The following is a 24,714-nucleotide window of genomic DNA, read 5'->3' on the forward strand; positions in this document are numbered from 1 at the left end:
TTTTAGTTTCATCATTGTTTGTGTCTTTGGGATTTTGGATAAAATCATCACATTGGACTTGTTGGATGTCCAAAGACATGCGGGGTACCTTCATTAGTGAGGAAGTCATGATGGGTAAGTCAGCCCTATAATTAACTGGCAACATGCAAATAAGCAAAATATGCAAAAATGTTATTGAAATATTTGGAACCGGTTTTTGATCCAATGCCAGAAAGTTAATGATTTCCCATTTTCACTGCGTACATCAACCTGATCTAATCTTCAAACAATAATCCCAGTCCCTCCTTTACGCTGGTCTTGCAGGCTGTCGTTAACGTCTAAATATTTTTGAGGATTTAGTATTAATGGAAGGCGACACAAGGACATTAAACAGGTTTCTTTTTCATTTTATTGAAGCCACACAGTCAGTTCACAGCTGCCCTGACACATACTGCTGCTGCACTGCAGACACTCCCATCTGCTGTGTGTGTGTGTGTGTGTGTGTGTGTGTGTATGTCTGTATGCGTGTGTTCAATATCATAACTTTGGCAACACTTCAAAGACTTCATTATTCATGGTTGGCAGACTTGCAGCACCAAATAAGTTAAAACAACTCCGTTATAAAACAACACATTATAAACAGAAATATTGTACAGAATGTAAAACCAGGTGATCAGCAGGTTAAACATGTTACTCTTTACATGTCGGCAGCAGGTTAATACAAATAAAAAAGGCAGGCGAACAGTATGAACAGAATGTACAGGGTTATGTTCAGGCTCTGCTGTCAGGCAGCTCTAATACTGACGAAGGTAAGGAGGTCTCTCACACACACACACACACACACTCACACACACACACACACATTCCTGTTACACAGTGAAATAGACAGATTCTCCCATCAAACACAACTACCTTAAGTCTCTTACGCCCTCTAGTGGTGGAGTCTTTTTTGAGGCACACACACCTTATCTGTAGAACATCACCACACCTGAAAGCACAACGTTTGTGTGTGAAATTAAATAAAATGTATCCAGTATTCTGATCAAAGTGGACAATAATGTAATGGAAAAACCCACCAGAACTCCTCTACATGGATATATTGCATGGCTCTCGCTGTTTTCCAGGAGGGTATGGTTTCGTTTTTACAGTATCTACATTTTTGGTCAAGTACGAAAAAAACTAAACATAATCACACTGAACGCTAGTGTGCCCTTAGCTTAATGGTGATCATGTGGTTCGTTTATAGCTAAAGGTTAGCTTTTTACTTCTGGCGATTGCATTCACGCTTCAAAATCATAATAGTAGCGTTCCACCAAAGCCAATGGAAAAATCCCATTGGCTTACAAAAATACCGCCATGCAGCACTACAAATGCCAAAATGCAAGGTTTAATGCTATTTGTATTACATCGCTTAATGGGTGAATTTCCCCTTTCACCTAAACTGGCCTTTAAAGAGCTGCAAGCAGGTAAAATGTGGTCAGGTTGGGGGTTTCTTTACTCATCCTCCCTCCTAATAACCTTGAGGACATTTGGTATTTTGATATTGGTGACATCTCACACACACTCTCTGCCTGTCCCTCCTGCTGCTGTGCTGTGTCCTGACATTCAGACGAAGGGGAACAGCTAAGCTCCCGCTGAGCAGCTCGCTCCCTTCACGTCCACAGCAGCTGATGCAGCACTATCTAGTGGGAGGAAGGGGCTCCATTTTATGCAAAACATGCCATTTTCTGGAAACTTGCATGCAGTCACCGTCAAGTAGATGACGCCACGTTTGACAAATAGAAAATACGGATGTAAATGTTGCTTCTTCCTTCCGCAGGGAAATGTAATATCTTTGACACTGTCTGGCAACTTCTTACAACAAACACTAATTGATGATGTCTTTACTGTCATTTACAAGTCGGAGTCTCGTCATTTTTCCCGATACGACATAAAAGGGCTATCGAGCTTACTATAACTCGAGGGAAGTTGCACAAATTCTTGCTCAGCTACAATGGGGGCATTGGGTAAAAGGGGCGGGGCTTAATTGCAACAACAAAAAACCAACAGAGAATGCTTTTTAATGCATCCACACCAGCCACAGCTGTGGTCGGAGACACTATGTTTTCGGATTGTCCGTCCACGGCATTCTAGTGTACGTGCCTGAAGGTAAGTTCTTCAAATATGACAAACATCCGCTTGGACTGAACCATTACATAATATTGTTTGGTGTAAATACATGCAACAAGCATAACTAACTGAGATGAAAGCATTACACCCAATCCAAAGGTTGCAGCATCAGAAAACCATTTAACTTAAAGATATGTCCTGATGTTGGAGAGTAGCCTATCTGGCAAAAACGCACTTTAAAACTGAACAGAAATCTATTGTATATCCATAGATAATGGAAGTACTTTTCTCCTTGTCATGCAGGTCTGTGTGCTCTGTGACAAGCATTTGCTTAACCAACAAAAACAACTTAAATTCTGCTGGAGCTAAATGTTTTCAGTCCATCCAACTTGAAGAAATGCCACAGGGAGACGCGACCTGCATTCATTGAACAGTATCCATAGCAACAAGCATCATCAGGTGTCTATGAATACAGAAGTAAGCTTCAGTCCTCGTCTTTACTGTTTTTATATCCATGATGAAAACGTAGCAATTTAGTCTGACTGTAAAAGGAGCTGAGAGAATGAAATCAACTTTACAGATACGGGAGTGGATGTGGGAAGAGAAGAATCCATTTGAGCTCATAGAGTGGTTAAAGGGCAGAGAGGCTGAGGCATCCAGACTGCTATTGCTCCTCACATCCCTTTCCCTTCATCCCAACTCTTTCACTTCTTCCCCCTGTATGGATTCCTTCCTGTGTCTTTACATCTTCACCTCCCCTCTACTCGGCCCGGAGACATGGTGCATTTACATCACATTACACAGGCTGAGATGATGAGAGCTGTGTAGCTGTCAGTGTCGATACAGTACAGCTCCTAGCTCCAGGTGAGGAGGAGGAGGAGACTCAACGCACACTCTCACCTGTCAGTCCAATTTCATATCTCTCTCACACACACCACACACACCACACACACCACACACACCACACACACCACACACACCACACACACACACACACACACACACACACACACACACACACACACACACACACACACACACACACACACACACACACACACACACACACACACACAGTGTGCTTGTTAGCTCGCTAACACACAGACACTCTAATGAGGACATGCTATCCCCTTCAATTCAAGTGTCCTTTTGTCCTGCTGAGGATCATGGGACATCTCATCACAGGTCAGCCGACACCCATATGCCTTCAAAACTATACTCCTCATCATCTGAGGTGTTGTAATAATGAAGATACAAGATATGCAGTGCAACTTGAAGATCGTCCTTCCGCCTTAAGATGCACAGTTAAATTCATCTCAGATTCCTTCATTTTTTCCAGTGTTTCGCTCTATGAATATGTATATAATGCATATATAGACAATATATACAACGTTGTCCTTGCCCTCTTGCATTCTTCCCCCCATTGAAATGTCACAACAACAGTGCAAATGTGTAAATGCCTTCTGTTGCACATATACTCGCCAGCAGCTTGGAGCGTTTTCTGCCAAGTGGTTTTCTGGCGTTTTCACACTGATGCACCGTCAAGTCATTTTTGATGTTCAGCTAGACTTTGGATGATATTACAGTCAGATGTCAGCGCTTTTAGGTTTGTGTGTCCACACCATGAAGCAAGAAGTATTTAAATGAGTTAATGCAGCAATGGCTTAATTGTGTGTTCACACCAAATGCGAAGCGACTGCTACAATATCTTTTCAGTTATCAGTGACAACAGGAGAATCTTAACACTGTGTGGCTTTCTTGCTTCAGCAAATTTGTACATTATTGGCCTCTTTGCATAGCCTTCTAAGTAATCACGCCATGTGAACGGTTCGCTTCCCGTTTAGTGAAGCCTTTACTTGGAAAGAGTTACAACATTACTTATCAATCGAGAATCTAAGGACAGTCAGGTTGTGTAAAGCACTTTTTGGCAAATTTATAATTCTGGGCTATATTGTGAATGACTTGAAATCACTTTTACTTTCCTTGTCTTTTTGAAAATTTGCAAAGGAAGGAAGAGTAGCCATGACGATAATTGGGGAAAAGAAATCAGCTGTACCAGCTGAACAGAATCTGGCTTCAGTTTAAAAAAAAAAAAGAAAACACTGTGGCCATCATATGTTTAAAAAAAATAGCGATGGCCACTGTGTAGAATCACGCTATTGTTTGAGGAGCATGTGCACCTTCATCACAAAAATACTGATATAAGCCTTCTGAAGACAGTATGGTGAATCCCTTGTCATACTGTACATGCTGCTCCTAGCAGTAGGGTTGGTACGACCCCATAGGCATGATTGTGAGGTAGTTGGAGGGCACGTAGCCCCTCTTCCCACCTCTGCCCTCCACTAGGCTCCATTCAGGGTTCCCTCGCTTGTCGTGGGCCTCCAGGACACGGACTGGCTCGCCGCTTCGAAGAGAAAGTTCATGGTTTCCTCTCGCTGTGAAGTCATACGCTGCCAACACCTGGAAGAGAGAGTAAAAAAAAAAAAGTAAAAAAAGTAAAAGTCAGCCATGCCAGATACCGCGTGAGGCTGTAATGCTCATTCCATAGCAGAGAAAGATCTGATGGGATAAGAGACCAATGTAGGCAGAAATGTGTAAAACCACGACCTTACCAGTAATAGAGGGTACAAAACATTTACATTTGGCAGGGCGGTATCACAGGAAAGGTTTATGTTCTGTAAAGTGACCATTTAAGACATCTGGAACTCAATTTGCCAGTCTTATCTCTACACTGCCACACTTTACTCTATACACTCACACAAAGTTAGGGATATTCAGCTCCCGTTCACTTCACGTTTTATCTTCAGTACTGTATTATTACAGTCTAATCGGGTCCTTATTGGCTCAGCTCTGATTTGGGTGAATGCAAATGCTAGCTTGTTAGCATGCATCAAGTTGTCATTTTATCATGGATGGTCACTATGGGATGTTAATATGCTGCATGTTAATACACTCACAGTTAGTGATGTAAGTGTAGATATATATTATGTAGGATCATATTGCGATATGATCTTGTTATGTTATCATTCTATGAATTTCTGTTGTCCAAATGACTAATTTGGAGGAAAGCATAATTACAATTAGGACTTGGAAGTTTTTCTTACGCACATATAAGGAGAAGTTTAGTCTCGATGCATAATAACAGCATCACAGTTAATTGTGTTACAGAAAACAACTTACAGATCTTAGTTACATCAGCTTGCATGCATAACTGTGCATGCTGATATCAGAAAATATACGTAATGGTACCATTAATGATAATAATGAATGAAAAAATCACCCAGCCTGATTAGTGATAACAAGCAAACGTTTTGCTTTGGTTCAGACCAGTGCAGTTCCTGTTCAGAGCGGGTTGATTGCTTGGCCTTTCGAGTTGCTGCTTGCAGCCTTTTGGAGAACCACTCATCCAAACAACTTCACACTTCACACCGCGCTTCCTCGGGTCCCGAGCAATACACCATGAGATAGCTGCAAACACTAGCAATGCTGTACACCAGTAAATGCTTCATCTGAATGCAAAAGCTCACAGACACACAGACAGACAGAGAGGACGAAGGCTTCCTAATGAGCCCTGTGTTGGTATGACAGAGTGCTGCAGCAGTGCTAATAGCACAGAGTTTAGCTGACTGCTCGGTGTCATTAACAAACCCTTCACCTCCGCTCACCTTTCAGCTACGACATTAGCTCTGCCCTGACAGTCTACGCCAATTAGCATTTAATTAGCATTTTGCCGGGCAGAGACAAGGAGGGGAAACATTTTTTAGAAGTGACCGCGGCTATCATCTGCAGGGCGATTCATGTTGCAGGTGCTGGGCGGCAGCTGTGTTTCCGATGGATGGATGGATGTTACGGATGGAAATGAAAGAGTTGAGAGAAGTGCGGCGTAGCTAAACGGCGCCTCTTTGTGTTGATATATGGGCATGACAACACGCTAGGGCCACAAATGTGAGAAAAAGAGAGAATAAAATGACATGGCACCTTAATGTTGCTGCTGCTGCTCTTTAAAGGTTGACAGTGAAACATCATCTCTATTTTTCTCAGCCGCTAACAAAAGAACAGAATAGTGGATGAAAGAACAGAAAGAGAGGAAAAGATGCTTTCTGAATCTGAAGAGGGAACGTGTGGTTGTGTATGTTTGGTATGTGGGCAGACTCAGGGTCATGAGGGATTGATGTTGGGTGGAGGGGGAGTGAATATCGCCTCTACAAAGGTCATTGGAGCAATCACTCACTTTAACAGGCAGTGTGGAGGCAACACACACACACACACACACACACACACACACACACACACACACACACACACACACACACACACACACACACACACACACACACACACACACACACACACACACACACACACACACACACACACACACACACACACACACACACACACACACACACACACTCTGTACTGTATTCTCCAGAGAAATGGGACATTTGAGCGGTGTACTGTGACAAGAGGGATATACGATGGATGACACATTATTGGTTGACATTATTTGGTACTTGTTTACGTAAGCACACTTCACATTTTGTCTTCCAGGAAGAAAGATGATTGGATTTTGATATAAAAATACAAAAGGGGTGAATGTTTTTGCATATATTGTTAAATAGGTGCACAATATGACCGGGGATGTGATCTCAAAGGGTTAAAAAAGGGCGTTTTTTCATTTCATCTCGACTTTAAAAGGGTGTAATGTCTAAGATGAGGCCAGAATCTAGATTAAACATTATCAACAGAATGTGAAGAGGTAACAGTGACGTCTATATATTGTGTTGCAGAAATACAACTTAAATGGCCCTGGTCCACTCTGCCCTATTCAGTCTTGTAATACAACTTGTACCTCGAGAGGCAATCGTGGATCACTGTAGAATCACAGTATGTCCTCAGTCCAACATAAGAGGACAAAATTTTGTCGATAAAACATCAATGGTCTGTGCACGTTTTGATATTTTATTGGAAATTAAATCCAAAGCGTCAGAATAGAGAAAACGACTCACAACCTTGCCTTGTCCTCCCCACCACCGGGAGGCTGCTTTGCCAGGGCTACAGTTAGCTCAAATTCAGCCAGTACAGATTCCAGCACAGAGGCTAACACACAGATGGCTAACGTAAACTATAGGACGACTACATAGCCGATAACAGTTATTTTGACCAGCTCTGGGATTCAACAGTTGACTGTAAATTTAGATTACATGGATTCAGTAGAAGATGTGAAATGCTGACCCATATTTCTGAAGAAGATGGCCAGGCATTACACATCAAACCTTTAAACCATCACAACTAAATGCCTAACCCCAACCCTAACCTGAACCTTAAAGCCAAGTCTGAACCTAAAATGCTAAAATGTCTACACTTTCCAAAATACACTCAGACGGTCTAAAACTCAGATTGGTCCTCACAAAGATAGACGTACAAGCACACGAACACACTACGCCTAATACATTTCTGCTTTCTCATCCACTCACCTAAATCTCTGCTCTCACACACCCACATAAACCATCACCAGATTTACAAGCCATGACACTCCCTCTCACACGTGCTGCAAATCTAAATTAATCTCACACACACACACACACACACACACACACACACACACACACACACACACACACACACACACACACACACAATCTCAGCCTGCAGCACGGCATAAATTAACTCTCAACCCTTCACCCAGTAACCCACTTACAAGGTTAAACAGCCAATTATGGACCTTAATAACACGCGCACATACAAACACATCTACATGTGTGCACACACAAGCTGCAGTGTGCCCTCTTCCAGATATGGGAACACACATCCTCATACTTCCACATGGCTGGACGTGTGCACATAAACACCCAGTCTGATGTGACAGATTGATGTTTCCGCAACCGAACGCTGTCACATCAATCAGTTAGAGCTACAGACACACATACAGTCTGTAATGTGTAATTAAGGAAATGAAAACGGCACGACATCCAGACTGGCCAACACTGTGGTAGAGACCTGTCAATAACAAGGTAGCCCCGCCCTAAAGTATCCTCTGCTTTCTGATCTGTTTGACTCTAAATGGACCACAATTAACTTAACGGACATCATGCTGGATTGAAGAAGAATTGAAACTAGAGATTGAGACCATATACTCATGTTTACAATGTTCACTGAGATAATAAATCAAGCGAGAAGTAGGGTCATTTTCTCATAGACTTCTATACAGTCAGACTTCTTTTGCAACCTAAGGAGTCGCCCCCTGATGGCCAGTAGAGAGACTGCAGGCTTAAGACCAAACCAGAGGTTGCCACTTGTCTAGAGCCAAGCTAATTCAATATATTGCCATTCAAGTTTATATATCTATTTCACTAAACGACGCCAAAGCATGGATTCTTGCATTAGTTTAGAAAATATTAATGTAAAGTATGTCATTTCACATTTCATTCTTGAACATTTCAATCAATCAATCAATCACCTGGAAGCATGGCTGACTCATAACGGTCAGTGGCCGGCTCTCTGGAGTGTAGGAGTGTCTTCTGGTTCCTGTCACGCTCTCAGACAGGGTCAGGTGTGGCGAAGGTGGAGGATCTTCTGTTGGCTGGTGATAGCGAATCAGCTTCGAGGAAGGAGCATACCCTCGCCGGCCTGCATGTAACATACACAGATAAAAGGTTATTATATATGAGGACTGCAACTGTAAGTCAGTCAATTAATTGCTTGTTTTATTTACAAAATGTCATAAAATAGTGATAAAATGACCATGAATGTCATGTTTCAAAAGCCTGTTGACCTCTTCAAATGGGTAGAAAAGGGGTAAAATGTACTATCAATGGAGGACTATGAAAAAAAACACTTTAAAAGCTGGAATCAGTGATTTTTTATGTTTTCTTAAAAGCAAATAAGACTTTAATTATTAATCAATTATTAAAAATGCTGTTTTCATTATGTACTTTTGTGGCATTTAGTCAGTAACAGCAGAGCACCCTCAGTGATCTTAATATAAAGTATCCTAACTTATATGTAATCTTTTTGATATGTTTAATTCAACATCAAACAAAGACAAAACCCTGGAATCTCACTTTGTATTTACACTGACAACAACATCGGATACCGTCTAAAATCACACTTTAACTGCTTTTAAAGCCAGTTCTATTTTCATATTATGTATGTATTTTTTCCAAAGTGCCTGACTAACCATTACTTCTACTACTTCTACTTCTACTACTACTACACCTATGTTTGAGTGCTGGTTAATTGTAATAACACAGAAGACCCAAAAGATGGTGCTAAAGAGCTGCATTTAAGAGAAGCTACACTGACTACTTCTATAGCAGTATCTGGAGCATCCGTCATTCCTGGGTTTCATTTTCAGATGTGTAGGCAGGGGTTCGTACTCTCCAAGTTAAACATCACAGTACAGCCAACACACTCAGTGATTATCCACAACAGTTAAGACAAAACTAAGACAAAAAGGTATTAATCAGTTAGTACCAGTAAGTTGGTTCTTACCTCCTGCGTCGACCAGCCATCTTCGTTTGTCTCCGCGGGTGTCGGCCTCACTGATAATGGCCACCAGCTCACCTCTGGTCAGGTTCAGGTCCAGGTCCCGGCTGCCCACCACCGTTCCCATCACCTGGTAGATCTTTCCAGAACCGTGCTTATCCATTAGCTGCTTCAGACGGTGCCGAGAGGGTGGACTCAGAGGCTGACAGAAGAAAATGTTCATTAAATGTTACTTTGGTATCACAGATGAAACTGCAGTTTGAACTCTTAAAAGGACTCTTTTAAAATATAATTAAATTGAACAGATCCTGCTGTTGACCAATCAAAATCCAGTATTTTGAGGACAGCGCCTTCACACCTTAAATCCTCTTTTAAATGAGCTTTTCCTGGAAATAATGAATAATATGGTTGTTATCCGAGTCATAGTACACATGTCAAAATGAGCCATATGGCAGCAGCTCCTACTTGGAAAGACAGCTAAGAAAAACCATTAAACCTTTCCTGTCACTGAGTATGAACATACTGGGAAGTGATTAGGAAAGTTGCAGAACAAGAAGAATATTCATCATATTCTCTGATCGGAAATGCTGGAATGACTAGGCAGATCTGCTCCGACGTCGTTTTTATCTTATCCTAAATGAAAACATGACATGACTTTGCAACCTACGGTTTGGGAAAGTACTATTACTTAAGCAGGCTGCCTGGCAGGTTTTTGGAATGTGACCCAGTTATGACAGGTAGTCGAGCAGGACATACGGGAAGCAGGGCCATGTGTTAAACAAGAGTTATTTGTTTAGCATAATGACTACAAGAACCAAAGGAGTCATTATGACATCATAATCACATTCAAAAACCTTATGTCAATCATCAACAACTTGTTTCTTGTTTAAGCCTGGTATTTTTGCTACTTTACACTACACAAATGCTATTAGATAAATCATATTTGTAGAGTTAGATTCCGGTGATGGCTGCATATAGTACCTACTATACATATCCTACCTATACTGATGTGTAAAAGGTCTATTTTTAAATAGAGAATTACTGTGGTTGGACTGGAAGACCAAATTATACAAAGAGCTTCCAAAAAGGAGAGGATATTTTTAAATAACCTCTGCGTTCTCGATGAACCGACACCTGTGGTGACTGGTTCTACTGGGGCAATGGCAGCCACTTCACTGGTCTGAAGTAAACATCACCATTAATGTCATACATACACATTCTAGTCATTTTACTCCAGGATTCAATGTGTACTATAAAGTATATGGCCACTTTATGAAGCTATCAGTCCTTTTGTTTGCATGTTATAATGGCTAAAACATAAAAGGTCCATAAAGTAATGATAGCACGTCTTATGTTGAGTAACAGGACGCTGGTGTCGTTTTGTCCTTCACCTTCATCTTTTCTATTTTCTAAGTGTTGTGTAAACAGTATGTACCGAACATATCGATGCCAATTAAGCAGCTCAAGTTTTGTGTGCACCTGTTGCAGTTGTGAAAATCGGAGGTCAGGTGTCCGATGACAGTTTGTTCTTTTACAATATGTTGACCACCATGTCGGTCTCTCTTTGCTTTATAAAACTAGACCTGGCTTGATGAAGTAAACTATGCATGAAGACACAAACTGTCCTCCAGGATTTTTGGTCAACGACCCGAGAAAATACAGCGTGACGACTGTTTCAGCCCCATCTGTACCCACCTGGACGACAGGTGCGTTGAGCGTGTCCTCTACACTTCGACACAAAGTCTCCAGCCTCCTCGCATCTTCCAGCACTGCAGACTCCGCCCACTCCCAGAATGCCCTGGGGCTGAGGGCGCTGTGAGGGAGCTGTATGAGACGAAAATCAAACCGCACGTTCCAATAAAACATTCACTTTTACAATCTCATCTGTGTGGAGAACACTGCATGCATATGAGATGACCTGTTGTGCAAAGCTCTGGAACAGTTGCTCCATGTCCGAGGCGAGGTCTTTATGCAGACAGCTGAACGTTCCCAGCATGCTCCAGATCATCTGCAGAGCCAAACCATTAAACTGGGGAAGCTCATTGAGGAGCAACGTGTTGATTGTCCTGTGAGGAGAGGTTTGTGTTGAAATTCAAGTGAGTGATGCCCAACATTTGGGATTTAGTTTACATTTAATCCTTTTATTAGACGGCTTCATCCTCATCTTAACACCAGTACAGACTCCATACATGAGTCCAGTCTGTGATTTTAAAACGCTCCCTCTCTCCCTACCTGTACGTGTTGGCCACAGACTGCTCCTCGTAGCTCAGACTGGATTTGGCTTCGATCACTTCGTAGTCGAGCAGCTTGTCCAGCCTTTTCCTGATCAGGTTCCTCGGGCCCACCAGGAGGTCACGGAGCGCACACAGTGGCTTGTGGATTAATGTCCTCATCCTCTTCTCCTGCATGGAAGTGAACATGATGGCCATTGTCAGACGAACACTGTGCTGGTTTATGCATCAATCGTTTCAGACCGGCAGAGTCACATGATGATCATTTGGTTTCCTACTTAAGTGTAATAATTAATGTAGCAAAGTGTAGTATTTGTTTTACTGTGGTCTAAGTCAAAACAGGAAAGTTAAGTAAAGAATAAGATTAGTCCTGAGCACGTCCGGCAGACTCACAAATGTAGGAAGAACCCACTGCCTGAGAGCGGTGGTGATCTCCTTGTAGCAGATAGGTGCCTTCTCTCCATCCATATCTAAATCAAACTCTTCAGTTTTGCAGGCCAGGAACCCCTGCAAACCAACAAAGAAGAAGGAGCAGTCAAACCCTGCTCAGGTCTCTGATGTCTGTTAGGCTCATTTCTAATAGTGAAAATATGGGGGGTTTACAGAATGACAGATTGTTGCTAAGTTTTCATGGTATAAATTGGTTGCCATGTCCAAGTTAGATGTTGTTAAGAGATGTTACTCAGTGGATATACAAAAAAAGAGGAAAACTCAAATGGCCAGTCAGAAAAACAAACCTGGCCTTACACGAGTAGGGGAATATGGAAATGAGGGAGGATACAATGCTGATCCTTGTTGGTTGGGAATAGAAAGAGGGAAGAAAACTATTTCAACCAGAGGTAATTTTAGAGTGGAAATGCACACAGAACTCACGTGTTTGGACCCTTTTGGCCTCTGAGTTTACAGTGTGACTCATAAACACATGGCGACGTGTTCAAGAATAAACATCCAGTTATGTTCCACATTTCTCCGTCGGCCGTAAGTGACCAGAACGTCACCTGTTTGTCTTTGAAAATACACTATACAATCTCTTCACCCTTCATTCAAGGGACAGATCAGATGTTGTGTGTGGACAGTGGGTTTTGTGAGGTACCTGGGGCTAGGTCATAATTTCCTCTCATTCATTTGTTGCTGTGAAAACATCTCCTTCAAATTGTATTTATTCATGTTTCTCGCCAAAAAATTTGAACATCATGAATCCCAAAGAAATAAGAATGTCTAAAATCCTTATTTTACCCGAGACAGTTTTAAAATAAGGATTATAAACAATCGTAGATCATACGTTCTGTGTCAGGTGAGAGGCCTCAGTCGAGTATTATCCAGGTAGAACAAAGGCAGCCTACCTGTAGGTGGTGCAGGTAGATCTCCACGTTCTCAAGCAGCTGCAGGATCCCATGCTCCAGAACGTAAAAGAAACCTTCCAGGGCATCAAACTCCTCGTCCACCAGCTGGAGCACATCACACAGGGAGGCAGGCATACAAGTCATGGCTTTATCTTATTAGTTATTATTAGAATCCATTTAGGACAGTATGTCTCTGGCCTTTCTGGCTTTTAATGTTTCAGGAAACATATTTTATAGATGCATTAAATCCCTCACCAGTAAATAATGTGGTTCGAAATTATTCTACATATGCTTTTTGTTTGCTTTGGTTGCAAGATGTCAGATACTACACAACTGATAGCATATACCTCAAAAAAGGACTGCATGAATACACAGAACATTGTGTTATGCTGAGTTTCAAAGTGTGAAGCATATTCTACTTGAGTGCCATGCAGCTGCAACCTGCATAATTGTCTGATGAATGTAAAAAGGATGAAAAGGGAAGGTAAGAAATGTATTCCTGTGAGCAACTTTTAAAAAACAAGCCACAGGAGACGTGTGAGGAGGCTTGGTCAGAGCTGAAAACCCTTATTGCTCAGTGTAGCAGGACTAAGCAAACAGCAGGTTCAATAAAAGGCCATATAATACATTTTCTCTGCAGGTAAACACAGATTAATCATTAACTGCATTACAGCTCAGCTGATGGGAGAGTGTCTGTTGGAAGAGAGGCCTGCAAGAGTAACCTTCCAGCTTAGTGACCCTGAAATGTAACTGTAGCCTGTCACTTATTTGATTTCTAATGCCCGACTTCAAACGGGGTCAGTTAAAGAGCAGCATCCTGGAGTAGGCAGGGATTATTTAAATTAGGGCCATTAAATTGATATCCTACCTTAGGTGCTATTCCAGTCCCGTGTTTGATGTGCTGGCTGAGTCTCGCGGTCTTCTTTGCGATGCTGTGGGTGTTGAGGCGGTTGATCTTGTCCTTTATGGTCAGGGTTTCTGTCTTCTTGTATTTGTCAGCTGTAAACACAGCATGTTGCACATTTAATGTGGAGCACAGTACAAGTCCTCTCATTAAACTGTGACCCTGAACATATATTGTGCGCTTTTCAACCCACATAGCTCGACCGAGGCACTACTGCCTTTATTATATTTTGTGTGGACACCCGTCTCACCAACTTCTCTGAAGCGTTTGTACTCGTTGATGCGACAGTTCAAGGCGATGGAGGTGTGAGCGGTCTCCTCCAGAAGTGCATACGCTGGGTGAGTTCTCTCCGTGTGTTTCTGGATGGTCTGCAGGAGGAGAGGGTAGCGGGCGATCCGCTGCACCGGCATCACCAAGAAGAAACTCAGAGAGGTGGCGTTCACTTCAGGCCTGAAGGGATGAACGAGTCACAACTTCAAGATCGAACGCATATCAATGTTGTGAACATATTACATGTTGTGATGTCAGGTTTTAATAAGTATTAAAGGTATTAGGTTTACAGTGAGAAGCATCAGATCGTGATAGAAACCTACGCTGAGGTCTTGATGACTCTGACAATGTCGTCCCAGAGCCCCTCCTTCTGTTTGTAGCTGTTCTCCAGCACTGTAACTTGGTTATAGTTGGCCAGGTATTCCTTATAGGAGGCCTCGATGTCTGACGACAGGTCGAGGAATGAATTACCTGTAATGGAGGAAAAACATATATATGATATATTGACAAAATCACATTCATGAGCAAAAAAGTGTAATTCAGTTTTGTTTTTTAAGGACATCCAACCAGGTAAGAAGTAAAACTTTAAAATGCTAAGACATACTTAAAATAAATATAATAATAAAGCTTTTTTTTTTTTATCAAATAAGATGTACTCTCTTTTTAATGAAATAAGCTATTCAGATAAGAATGATAGGTCATCATGTGAAACACAATGTTTTCAACAATGTTACTAGAGTTCTGATTGAAAAAATGTTCGTCTGCATTATTAATATCCTCCATGCTGAGAAAGTCTAAAATGTTAAGGGGACCTGGAATAATAATAATAACAAAAACAGCAACAGTCTTACCGCCTCCTTTTGGAAGGCTGAACAAGCTCATGTTGTCACGTAATAAAGACATTTGGAGTTAATAGTGATGAAGAGAAAAATGAAAGGAAGTTCAGATGTATCTCTTACACAGTGTCTGCAGGAAGTGAGGATCTCCAGGGTCAACCTGCTTCTGGTCCAGCAGACTGAGGAGTCGACTCGACACGTCAATCACATCCTCTATGTAGAGGAACATGCTGTCCAGGTTGGCTGGAGGAGGCTGTGGTGGGCAGGAAGACAGACACCGATTAATTCCTGGACTTATAATATGTAATGTGTGTTCATTCATAGCTTTTATTTTGCCCTCCATGAAGCCTGATTCCATGGTGTTTGATGGTGTTTTAATACCAGAGCAACTAAGAAGACATTTGATCCATTTCTTTCATTTTGCCCAAGGCATATTTCTGCTATGTGATGTATTGTGGGAAAAACAACACTTATGTAGTTTAAAAGTAAGATGTGTTCACATATGAAATGTGCAACATATGTGTGTCTGCTCCCTCACAAGAAACATGCTGATGCACAGCTGATAAATAGGCGTTTTGTTTAGCTCCATTCTGTTATAATGAGAGAATAGTGGGCAGTGACGGAACACTGAACAATCTGCACAGAAGACAATCCAGCAACTTTCCTGGCTCACAATGGCTCCATTCACTCACATATTTATTCTATTTCTCTGTCACTGCGCGCCTTCTCTCAGTCTTTCCCCCAGTGTCCTCCTCCATCCATCATTTTGTGTTACCCATATTTCTAACACTGTTTTCAACTATTTCATTTCCACACATTTGCATTTTGTCTCCCAGTTTTATATGGGACAATGCCATATAACACGGACAAACCTCTATCTTAATGTCGATCTCATCAGCTGTTCCTCTATTGGCCAGTTAGTCTCCCCTAACAGGTCATCAGCTCATAATTTAGCCCTCACACTCTTCCTTTCCATTTTCATTTTATTCTCATTCCCTTCATCTACCTCTACCTCTGCGTGTTATCATTTTCATGCTCATCCAACGCTCAGTCCCTCCTGCCCATAAAGCCTGATTCCATTATATTTTACGAGGCCTCATTTCATTACCGCCGCGATAATAAATGATTATTTGGCAGTAATAAGCAATACCTCAGATGAAATGAAAAGCTAATGGCAATAAACCACAGAGCGGCCTCCACATTACAGTTCCTCTAGAAGCCGCAGTACCAATTCAACATGCGGTGATTACTTTTTAATTAAAAGCCTTTTCCAAAATGGGTTTTCCACAATAAAAATTGAAAACATAACTAAACATGCACTAAAATTGGTCGACAGATCTTTTAATACAGATACAGATACTGGCAGCCTCTCACATAGCAAAGTCATCCTTCACATTTTTTCGGTATAGTTTCGTGTACAGTATTTGCCCTTAGTGTCTGTACAGTCTGTACAAGCAGCACTAGGCACCAACACACATTCTTAAGGTCATGTAGATGATAGGGAGAGCTTCCTTTGTGTGACAAATATAAGTATTCACTCTGCTCTTCCAAAAGCTCTGGCAAAGCTAAGTATGCGCATTTAGAATATTTAAAGGAGCTCGATATGGATTTCAGAACATATCTATAATGATGAGTGTCAGCTGGGATTGCCTCCACACGGCTCTCAACATGGAGATAGCAGAATCGGCAGATAGCAGCTAACAGTGCAAACAGTGCAAACAGAGCAAACAATGGCATGACCCGAGCTAACAGTGTTAACCTGACACCGGAGCAGTAGTTGCTTGCTGCTGCATTAATGCTCTGAATAGCATATATAGAACCTAACACCAGTTATCAATAATAATGATAACATTACAATAGTTAATAAGAAAAAAATAATTATTAATACTGTAAAAAGTCATGGAAATATGTGTCATTGTGAGGAAAGTGGGAAAAATAATGAGATAATACTAAAAGAAATTACTTATCTGCAGCCCCTATCAGTAATATGTTACCATAACAATACTACTGAACGCTACAAGGACTTTGTTCATACCTGTAGTTTCTGCAGGTTGCTCCTGATGGTCACAGTGCTCACTTGCAGCAGTCGTAGGTAGTTCCTCTCAGACTGGACCAGCTCCTCGAGGGCCAGAATCTGTCTCTGGGCTGCCCTCTGCTTAGCTGCTGCTTCCTCCTCTTCACACTTCTTTTTGGCCTCTTCTGCCTCCTCAGCCAACCTCTCCTCCGACACTAAGCTCTCCTCTGAGAAACTATCCTGTGAGGAAAGTTTTACAATTCTGTTCGCAGTGGAAGTATTTGTATCCACAGGTTCTGGGGTCTCGCCTGGTGCCTCTATAAACACGGACACATCCGACTCCCCCTCTGTGCTGAAAGTGTCTTCTTCAAACGGATGCCTCTCCGAGGTTCCATCCTCCTGGAAATCCTCTTTCATTGGATCTTTCTTTGTCACCTTCTCTACGGCTCCGAGGGGAGACAGAGCAGACGAGGCCGGTTTAGGGAGAGCCAGAGTGAAGGAGGAGGGCTGAGGCCTTCTGGGGACCTCCATGTTGGAGGTTGCTGTCAAAGAGACGGAAACACTGTTTAGACAATGTGTTTTTGAGTTCATAAGGGCCGTATGAATCAACCAGTAAAGACTACCAGCTACAGCTACAAGAGCAGGATTTCTGCTGCAGAGGTTAACTTTTTCTAAATCCCCCTGTGTGTTTCCTTAATTAGCACTGCTGTGTTGTCCAAACAGTGCAAGAGACATGTGAAAAGGTGGAAAATACAGCCTGTAAAAGCATGAAACATATTGAACTCATTGCGGACATAAATTAATACATAAACAACCTTTATTTGTTGTAGCAAGTACACAAAGTGAATCTGTTTGAATTTACTTTAACAAGGTGTTGAGGTGTTGATTTGACTATATCAAAGACTGTATTTTTACAGAGATGTGCTTCTTTTGTGCTCAACACCATAACATTTCTTATTTTTTTGTTCTCATTATCTGCATCGCTACACTGGCTGGATTTAATTTGATGTTTTTAGGTGTCCCCCGATGTGTTGTTAATAATAATTAGGTGAAAACACAGACCGTAGCAGCATGGAACATGCTAAACTTGTTGAAGACAACTGCCATGCTTTTGGAGAACTTCACTATGACATAAACAACCTTTTAAGGTCATCATTTTGCCTGTAATCAATGGCTGTTTACAGGGACAACACGAACATGTTGGCATTAAAACTCTATTTCCATATCTCTTTTTCACAGACCACAAAAGTGAAGAAAGATTTGGAGAAAAGGTTTTCCGAACATCTAGTGCTGCGTATATCTTCCACATGAAAGGTCTGAGAATTTCAAGGCAGGATAACACAACATTCCTGACTTTGATTTCATATCAATCACCTCATAATCAAGACGAAGTCCACTAACCAGGAGGCAACAGCAGATGTGGTGGCTTTGTTTATGTAGTGGCTTTGACACAAACACAGAGAGGAGATGTATTGTCATGGACCCTCTGAGCTGGAACACCACATGTTGGCCCACCAGGAGGCTGGCAAGCTGCTTACAGAGCGACTAATGTGTTCACCGCTGTGCCAATTAGTCATTACGTGGTTCGGCAGAACGGACGTCCAAGCTTTAAAGGACAGACTCTAATGGCAGTTTTATTTTTGACGCATTATTAAATGACAGCGTCAGTGTGAGGAGTTACTCACGGCAACATCAGCAACAAGGCTCTGAGTTTCTACCACGCATTGCAGACGTCTGTAGGGTTGGGCATTTTTTAAACAATACCTTCGTGATAGCTTCCATTGAGAATTATGAACGTGTTTTTCTACATAACACTCTTCTCACTCTAAATGTAATGTTCTACATACACGTTTCAGTTGTTGGCAAAATACTAGCCACTCATATCCAACCCAAATGGTTTGACACTGTACAAATCTATCAACATGTTGCACCATCGCTTTACTAAAATCTCACCTTCAGCTGCGTACTGCTGCATGAAAGTTTGTGCACAATAAAGCTGTAATGCTGTATGTTATTGACTGTGTTCGAGTCCTGCAACAATGTCACACAAACAAATCATTTCACCATTGTTGTAGCAAGTGTTGAAAGTGAATCAGTTTGAATCGGATTTAAATGTTAAGAACTATTCACAGGCTTCATAGTGTAGCTCTCTTTATTTGTATTCAGTTATACTGAAAATTGCCAACACCATGAAATTAGTCTTCTTCTTCTGGGTTCATTATCTGCATGAATACAGTGACTGGATTGCATTGTATGTTTCAGGCACTAGTTGATTGTTATTATGATAGTCGTCCTTCATTTTAATCTAATCCTAACTCACAGACTTATCTTTTCCCTCCAACAAAGGGTTTAAGGGTTAGGGGCATATGGTGACCCGGAGTTGGGAACAACCACTAGAGTTGAACCTCAATACTTTTTTTTACCACTGACAGAAATCTGCAGCAATAACAAAAACTTTGCCATCAAATACCCGCTTGCTTTGGTAGTTACTTATTTAAATCTACATTTTGCCTGTTCCAGATATTCTGGAAATGTTTTTGACAGACTGCTTGTTTTACAACAAACTCTTATAACATTTAAGAATGTTTACACCTTTTGTAAAAGTAAAGTACCTTGTAGAAAAACATGTAACAACGAGTATCATTATGGTACAGGAACCAAATCCCAGGTAAATTATTGGCCTTACCTATAAACTTTCTAAACCATCAGCTACAGTTATGGCACACAAACCCTAAAATAAGGGCTCCGGGCTGAGACATCTGCTACCCACTCACAGAACCAAAACCACAGCAAACCCTCCACCAGCCTGACGTCAGCGGTGTGCATTAGACTGACACAGTATCATTTAAACATTTACATGAGCTCAGGCTATCATTACCTTGTGCAGAATCCTTGATTCAGCTGTGGTGCACCTCGAACTCCCCTCGCTCTCTGTCCCAACTGAAGTAGAAATCTGCTGCAGAGGAGACGCTGCTGCATTGAAAACACACACACACACACAAACTGGTGTAACTTTCTCCAGTGACTCACACACAGCAGGCTGCTGCCGGGCCTCATGTGGCAGGAGTGTGTGAGGGGATATTCATGAGTGCATGTGTGTGAGAGAGAAACACAGTGTATAAGTGCGTGAGGACAGGGGGGATGGGAGTGGAAAGGAGGGTGGGCCGGTTATTTTGTAGAGGAAAAAGAGGGGAGGGGGAGGAAAGGGTGGCCACACACACACACACACACACACACACACACACACACACACACACACACACTCACACACACACGCTGCTGAATAAGCTGATTGACTGCAGCAGCCGGTGGGAAGAGGAAGTGGCACTCACCCAGGCAGATACTGATTGGCTGACAAGTCTCCACGTGGAATGAAGGACCAATTGCACGACACCTAGAGAGTTTTCACGAAACGCTGCACGGGCCAATGAGGACGCAGCCTTGAAGTGATTGAAGTTTTCCTCTCACAGGAAACAAAAGCTCGGTGGGATGTCCCATCATTTCCAATTACAATGGGATTGTCTGGATTTTCTGGTGGAAGGTAACAAAATCAGATTTACAGCTCACTGCTTTGGATTTTCTCAGCTGGAAATAAAAGAGTTATGGTAGTTTCTTTCAGGTCAATTAAACAGATAATTTAAGAAGATGCGTGGCCGCAAGTCTGAAGCACAACCATTCATTTTTAAAACTCCAAAAGTGAGTCAATGCCCACAGACCCCCATGTCATTTTTATAGGACTCACCTGTTTTAATTGTATTAAGGTTTTAATATAATTACATTGAGCCAGTGCTTAAATCTGCATTAACCTTCATTTAGCAGGTTAGCATGCTAACAGTTACTAGTCCTTGATCAAAAGTACAACTGGGCTGATGGGAATGTCATTACTTCGGGTAACATTGTGTTACCCGAGAGCAATCTGACAAACACATTAAAAAAAACACACTCTGCAACATCCGTTTGAAGAGGACTGCCTTAGTCAGTGGTTTTGTTTCCTCACCACAAGATCAATCTGTCATCTCACGATAAACCTCCCTTCAACATACAAAATGTGTTTGTTAATAGTGCAGACAGGAAATGCTGCTGCAAATCCAAAAAGTAACAGGGTGGAGATGTTCTACTGACAGAGCAGGGTGGATACAGGGGGGGCCGAAGGCAGGGTTCATCCTGGACAGGTAACCAGTCAATCACAGGGCTGACTCATAGAGTCAATCCACACACCCACACTCACATTCATAGCTTTGGGCAATTAATGGGCCATCAATTAACCTATCCCCAGCCTGTCTTTGGACTGTGGGAGGAAGCCGGAGAACCCAGAGAGAACCCGCGCTAACACGGGGAGAACATGCAAACTCCACACAGAAGGAGGTTTTTATAGGTAACATTTATAAATATTTAGTGATTTTAACGACAAGTGATTCAACAGAATGTTGCAAACAATGATGACAATGAACCAAACACAGATTAAAATGACCATTTTAGTATGTGCCCATGAGCCCTGAGAATAATTTAAATAAGATGTAAGCATGAACCCTCCAACAATGAAGGGATTCAGTGCAGTCAGGCTTGATGAGTCTGGCATGAGGGAAGCAGAACTGCAGCAGCTAATCTTCATCAGATGGCTGTCATGGAGGAATGCTGCGGGACGGGATTCTTCTATCAGCTGACTTGTGTTGTTCTGACGACAACTGAAGGTGTGCTTTTAACAATAAACTACATGGCATGTATCCAACTCTCTACAGTGACCTATGAGAGGAAACATCTCTTTCTCAGAGCCAAAAACTGCATTTCCTAAAAATGCTCCATTCCTAGAAAGCAGTCAGTGTACTCCTGACCCCGTTATACCTTTTGTTATTGACAATTGAACAAGACGGATACATTCTTGCTTAACACATGTGGCGTCTTAAGATAGTGACTGATCTCATGACTGGAGTGGGAAGGTGATTCAAGATGAGTAAGGTGAACGCAGAGTCAAATTTGGGTGGAGTGATTACTTGGTAAAAAGGCTAAATGTGGAACCGTGTCTATGGTTGTGTAATTGCAGGGTTGGTCTACTTCCTGGCTAATGTGTATGAATGTTTTCACATAAAGATATAGCTCGACTTTGGCAGTGTTAATAGGGAAACTGGTATATCAGTCCGATTTCATCAAAAGTATATTCCCACACAACTTAATTGCATTGTAAATTGCATTTCAAGGGAATCATATTTTGTCATGGATTAGTTTTGCTCTTAATGTATAATGAATTAGTTCACATAATTGTGGAAGTCTAGATAAGGAAGAGATCAGGGTGGTTGCTTGTTTTGTTTGTTAGCCACATGTTTCAAACTGTGACTGTTGGTGTGGAAAAAATAGGTTCCCCTGGAAACATAATTGAGAATCCAGTTTACTTCTCTTCTTTTTCTTTTTCACAATCTTTTGGCTATGTAACTGCCCAGCCAGCTTTAGTCCTTTTCTTAATGAGCTGTTTGTGTCTGCTCGCCTTCACAACTCCATGCTTGACTCCAGAAATACCACTCTGCATTTTAGTGGTTCGGGGAAATAGTAGAGTATGTGTGCATGATTAAGGGGGTGCACACAAATGGTGTAGACTTCTTGTAGGTGGTGTCCAACCGAATGATAGTGGGCTGGTCTGGGCCGATTATGTTTTGTCCGAGTCCACCCCTGCCAACTTGTAAAGTAAGGGATACAAAATGGTGAGGATGCCTATGTTTTCAGGTTCATAATCAATATGACCAGCAGCAGGTTGAGTCAGATAACTGCTGTGACCTGCTCCTGTTGGACAAAGCCACAAGATCTGTTAATAACCCATATTCCTGCAGGCTATGTGACAAACAGCTGAGGAAAGATGGCGTGTCTAGCAATGAAAACAGTGATGATCACACCCTGCCGGCTCAGTCAGCAGTAAACACTGTCAGATTCTCAAGTTTACACACAATGAGTGAAGGACTATTTTAGGAAAGCCTGTGCGTGACAAAAGATTAAGGGTGCAATCACAACATCACCTCACTTTCCCAGGTGGTTTCTATGGTGGCTTACGTTTTGTGACTGGCTTGGTTTCCACACAGTACTATGCATCATGGACTGAGTGAGTATTGCTTTGGTGACCTGTGAATGAAAATATCTAAAGGCAGATGTTGCAGAAAAAAATAATAATAAAGAAACATCTCTCTGACAACTCACTATACATAAGTTGAGTATGCAAAATATAGCATACAAAAAAATGTCAACATAACTCATGTGTCCACACATTTTCTTCCAATTAGAGTTCTAAACTGTGACATGAGGTGATGAAGAAGGAATGACTACATCTAGCAGGATGGTGCCCAGAATGATGATAGTGACCAATTCTTCTGCTGCTCTACTTTCACTCCGGACACTTGAAGCAGCGGAAGGACAAGGCAGCATCGTGGTAACCTTGGCTTCCTAATCTATGAAAACTAAACATCATTGTTCATATCAGTACACTCTGTATCTGGTCTGGATAACAACCAGCTCTCTCTCAGGAGGCTATACAGCTGGCCTTCCTCTGTCACGTTTGCTTCGCATCACAAACTTAAGTTAATGGCTCTACTCTCACTGAGTATGTAATGTCATATGCTATACACACAGGTTGACAGTGCATTCAAAGAGATTTGATTTCATTATTAGTGAGAGAAGATGTGGGCGGGAACCAATCAAGACGACGCTTCGATTATTTTGATGCGTTCAAGTATTGTGTTCGATCACGCTTTTGTTAGACGTGTCTGTGGTGCGTTACACGGTGCTTCACACCAGCAAAATGTCGTTAACGAACTGCCGCAGAGCGGGATAAAACGGCAAAACGCTCGTTTGGGGAATAACGCCGTCTGTCTCCTGCCTTGTGTTTTACGAACCTTTATTTCAGACTCACAAAGGCTGCGCAGGTATATTTAAATACAACAACCGCAAAGAAATGTGATAAAAACGTTTACCTTTCTGTCACCGTCCTGTCAACACTTCAGTAAATTCCGCCGCGATGTCTCGAGCTCCCTCTCAACGTGTCTGACGTTGAACTCTCGTTCACCTGTTGTCATGTCAGCAGCCTGCCTGTCTGCCTCGCGACAACAACGTCCGGTCACTGCTTTTTAAAATAAAAGCCCTATGAAAGCGGCAACATCCATATTTATTTCAGAGTAAAAGCCGTTCAACACATTTTTTACTTAATAATACAAAAATACCCGCGACCCTGAATACAGGATAAGCGGTAGACAATGGATGGATGGATAATACAAAATTAATAACTGTGGGGGAAATAAAATAAAAATAAAATGTATTGATTTAATTTGTATGCATGTATATATTTTATTAGGTTTTATTTAAGTATAGTAAGTATAAAATAGATTTAAAATGACATAAATTCAAAATAAGAAAGGTTTTTACAGCACATTACCCTGAAAAAATGTCTGTACAAATCGTGCAGTTTTCTAATTTCCCAAATCAAGTATACAGTATAGTACCGTATATTACTACATGCATAACATAATAATAAAATACAATGTGAAAAATAATATAATTAAACTAA

The 24,714-nt window shown here is 41.7% G+C and overlaps 1 protein-coding gene across 2 annotated transcripts; it reads right to left on the reverse strand.

The window, feature by feature from the left end:
• Nucleotides 1–376: 376 nt before the first annotated feature.
• On the reverse strand, nucleotides 377–24,239 carry arhgef37 (Rho guanine nucleotide exchange factor (GEF) 37). Of its 2 annotated transcripts, none has more exons than XM_084010147.1 (16): nucleotides 24,125–24,239; nucleotides 20,507–20,705; nucleotides 20,053–20,144; nucleotides 17,196–17,716; nucleotides 15,284–15,413; nucleotides 14,648–14,795; nucleotides 14,305–14,504; nucleotides 14,019–14,149; nucleotides 13,151–13,255; nucleotides 12,201–12,314; nucleotides 11,809–11,978; nucleotides 11,495–11,642; nucleotides 11,272–11,400; nucleotides 9,583–9,778; nucleotides 8,549–8,718; nucleotides 377–4,548 (listed from the first exon to the last, which is right to left on the reverse strand). In XM_084010147.1, exons 4-16 carry the CDS (start codon nucleotides 17,703–17,705, stop codon nucleotides 4,345–4,347), a joined length of 2,355 nt encoding a protein of 784 aa, XP_083866273.1. In that variant the 5' UTR covers nucleotides 17,706–17,716; nucleotides 20,053–20,144; nucleotides 20,507–20,705; nucleotides 24,125–24,239; the 3' UTR covers nucleotides 377–4,344. The 2 variants fall into 2 exon arrangements, with proteins under 2 accessions (XP_083866273.1, XP_083866272.1); XM_084010146.1 differs by having other exon boundaries at nucleotides 20,053–20,147.
• Between the last annotated feature and the right edge of the window lie 475 nt (nucleotides 24,240–24,714).

The sequence above is a fragment of the Eutrigla gurnardus genome, assembly GCF_963514095.1.
Source record: "Eutrigla gurnardus genome assembly, chromosome: 5".
Lineage (NCBI taxonomy): Eukaryota > Metazoa > Chordata > Actinopteri > Perciformes > Triglidae > Eutrigla > Eutrigla gurnardus.

Coding starts and splice junctions, on each gene's coding strand:
- arhgef37 (XM_084010147.1), bottom strand. CDS start 17,705: ATGGAGGTCCCCAGAAGGCCTCAGCCCTCCTCCTTCACTCTGGCTCTC. Junction 11,643..11,808: donor TCTGTGGCCAACACGTACAG/GTAGGGAGAGAG, acceptor CTCTCCTCACAG/GACAATCAACACGTTGCTCC. Junction 4,549..8,548: donor TGAGTCAGCCATGCTTCCAG/GTGATTGATTGA, acceptor TCTCTCTTCCAG/GTGTTGGCAGCGTATGACTT.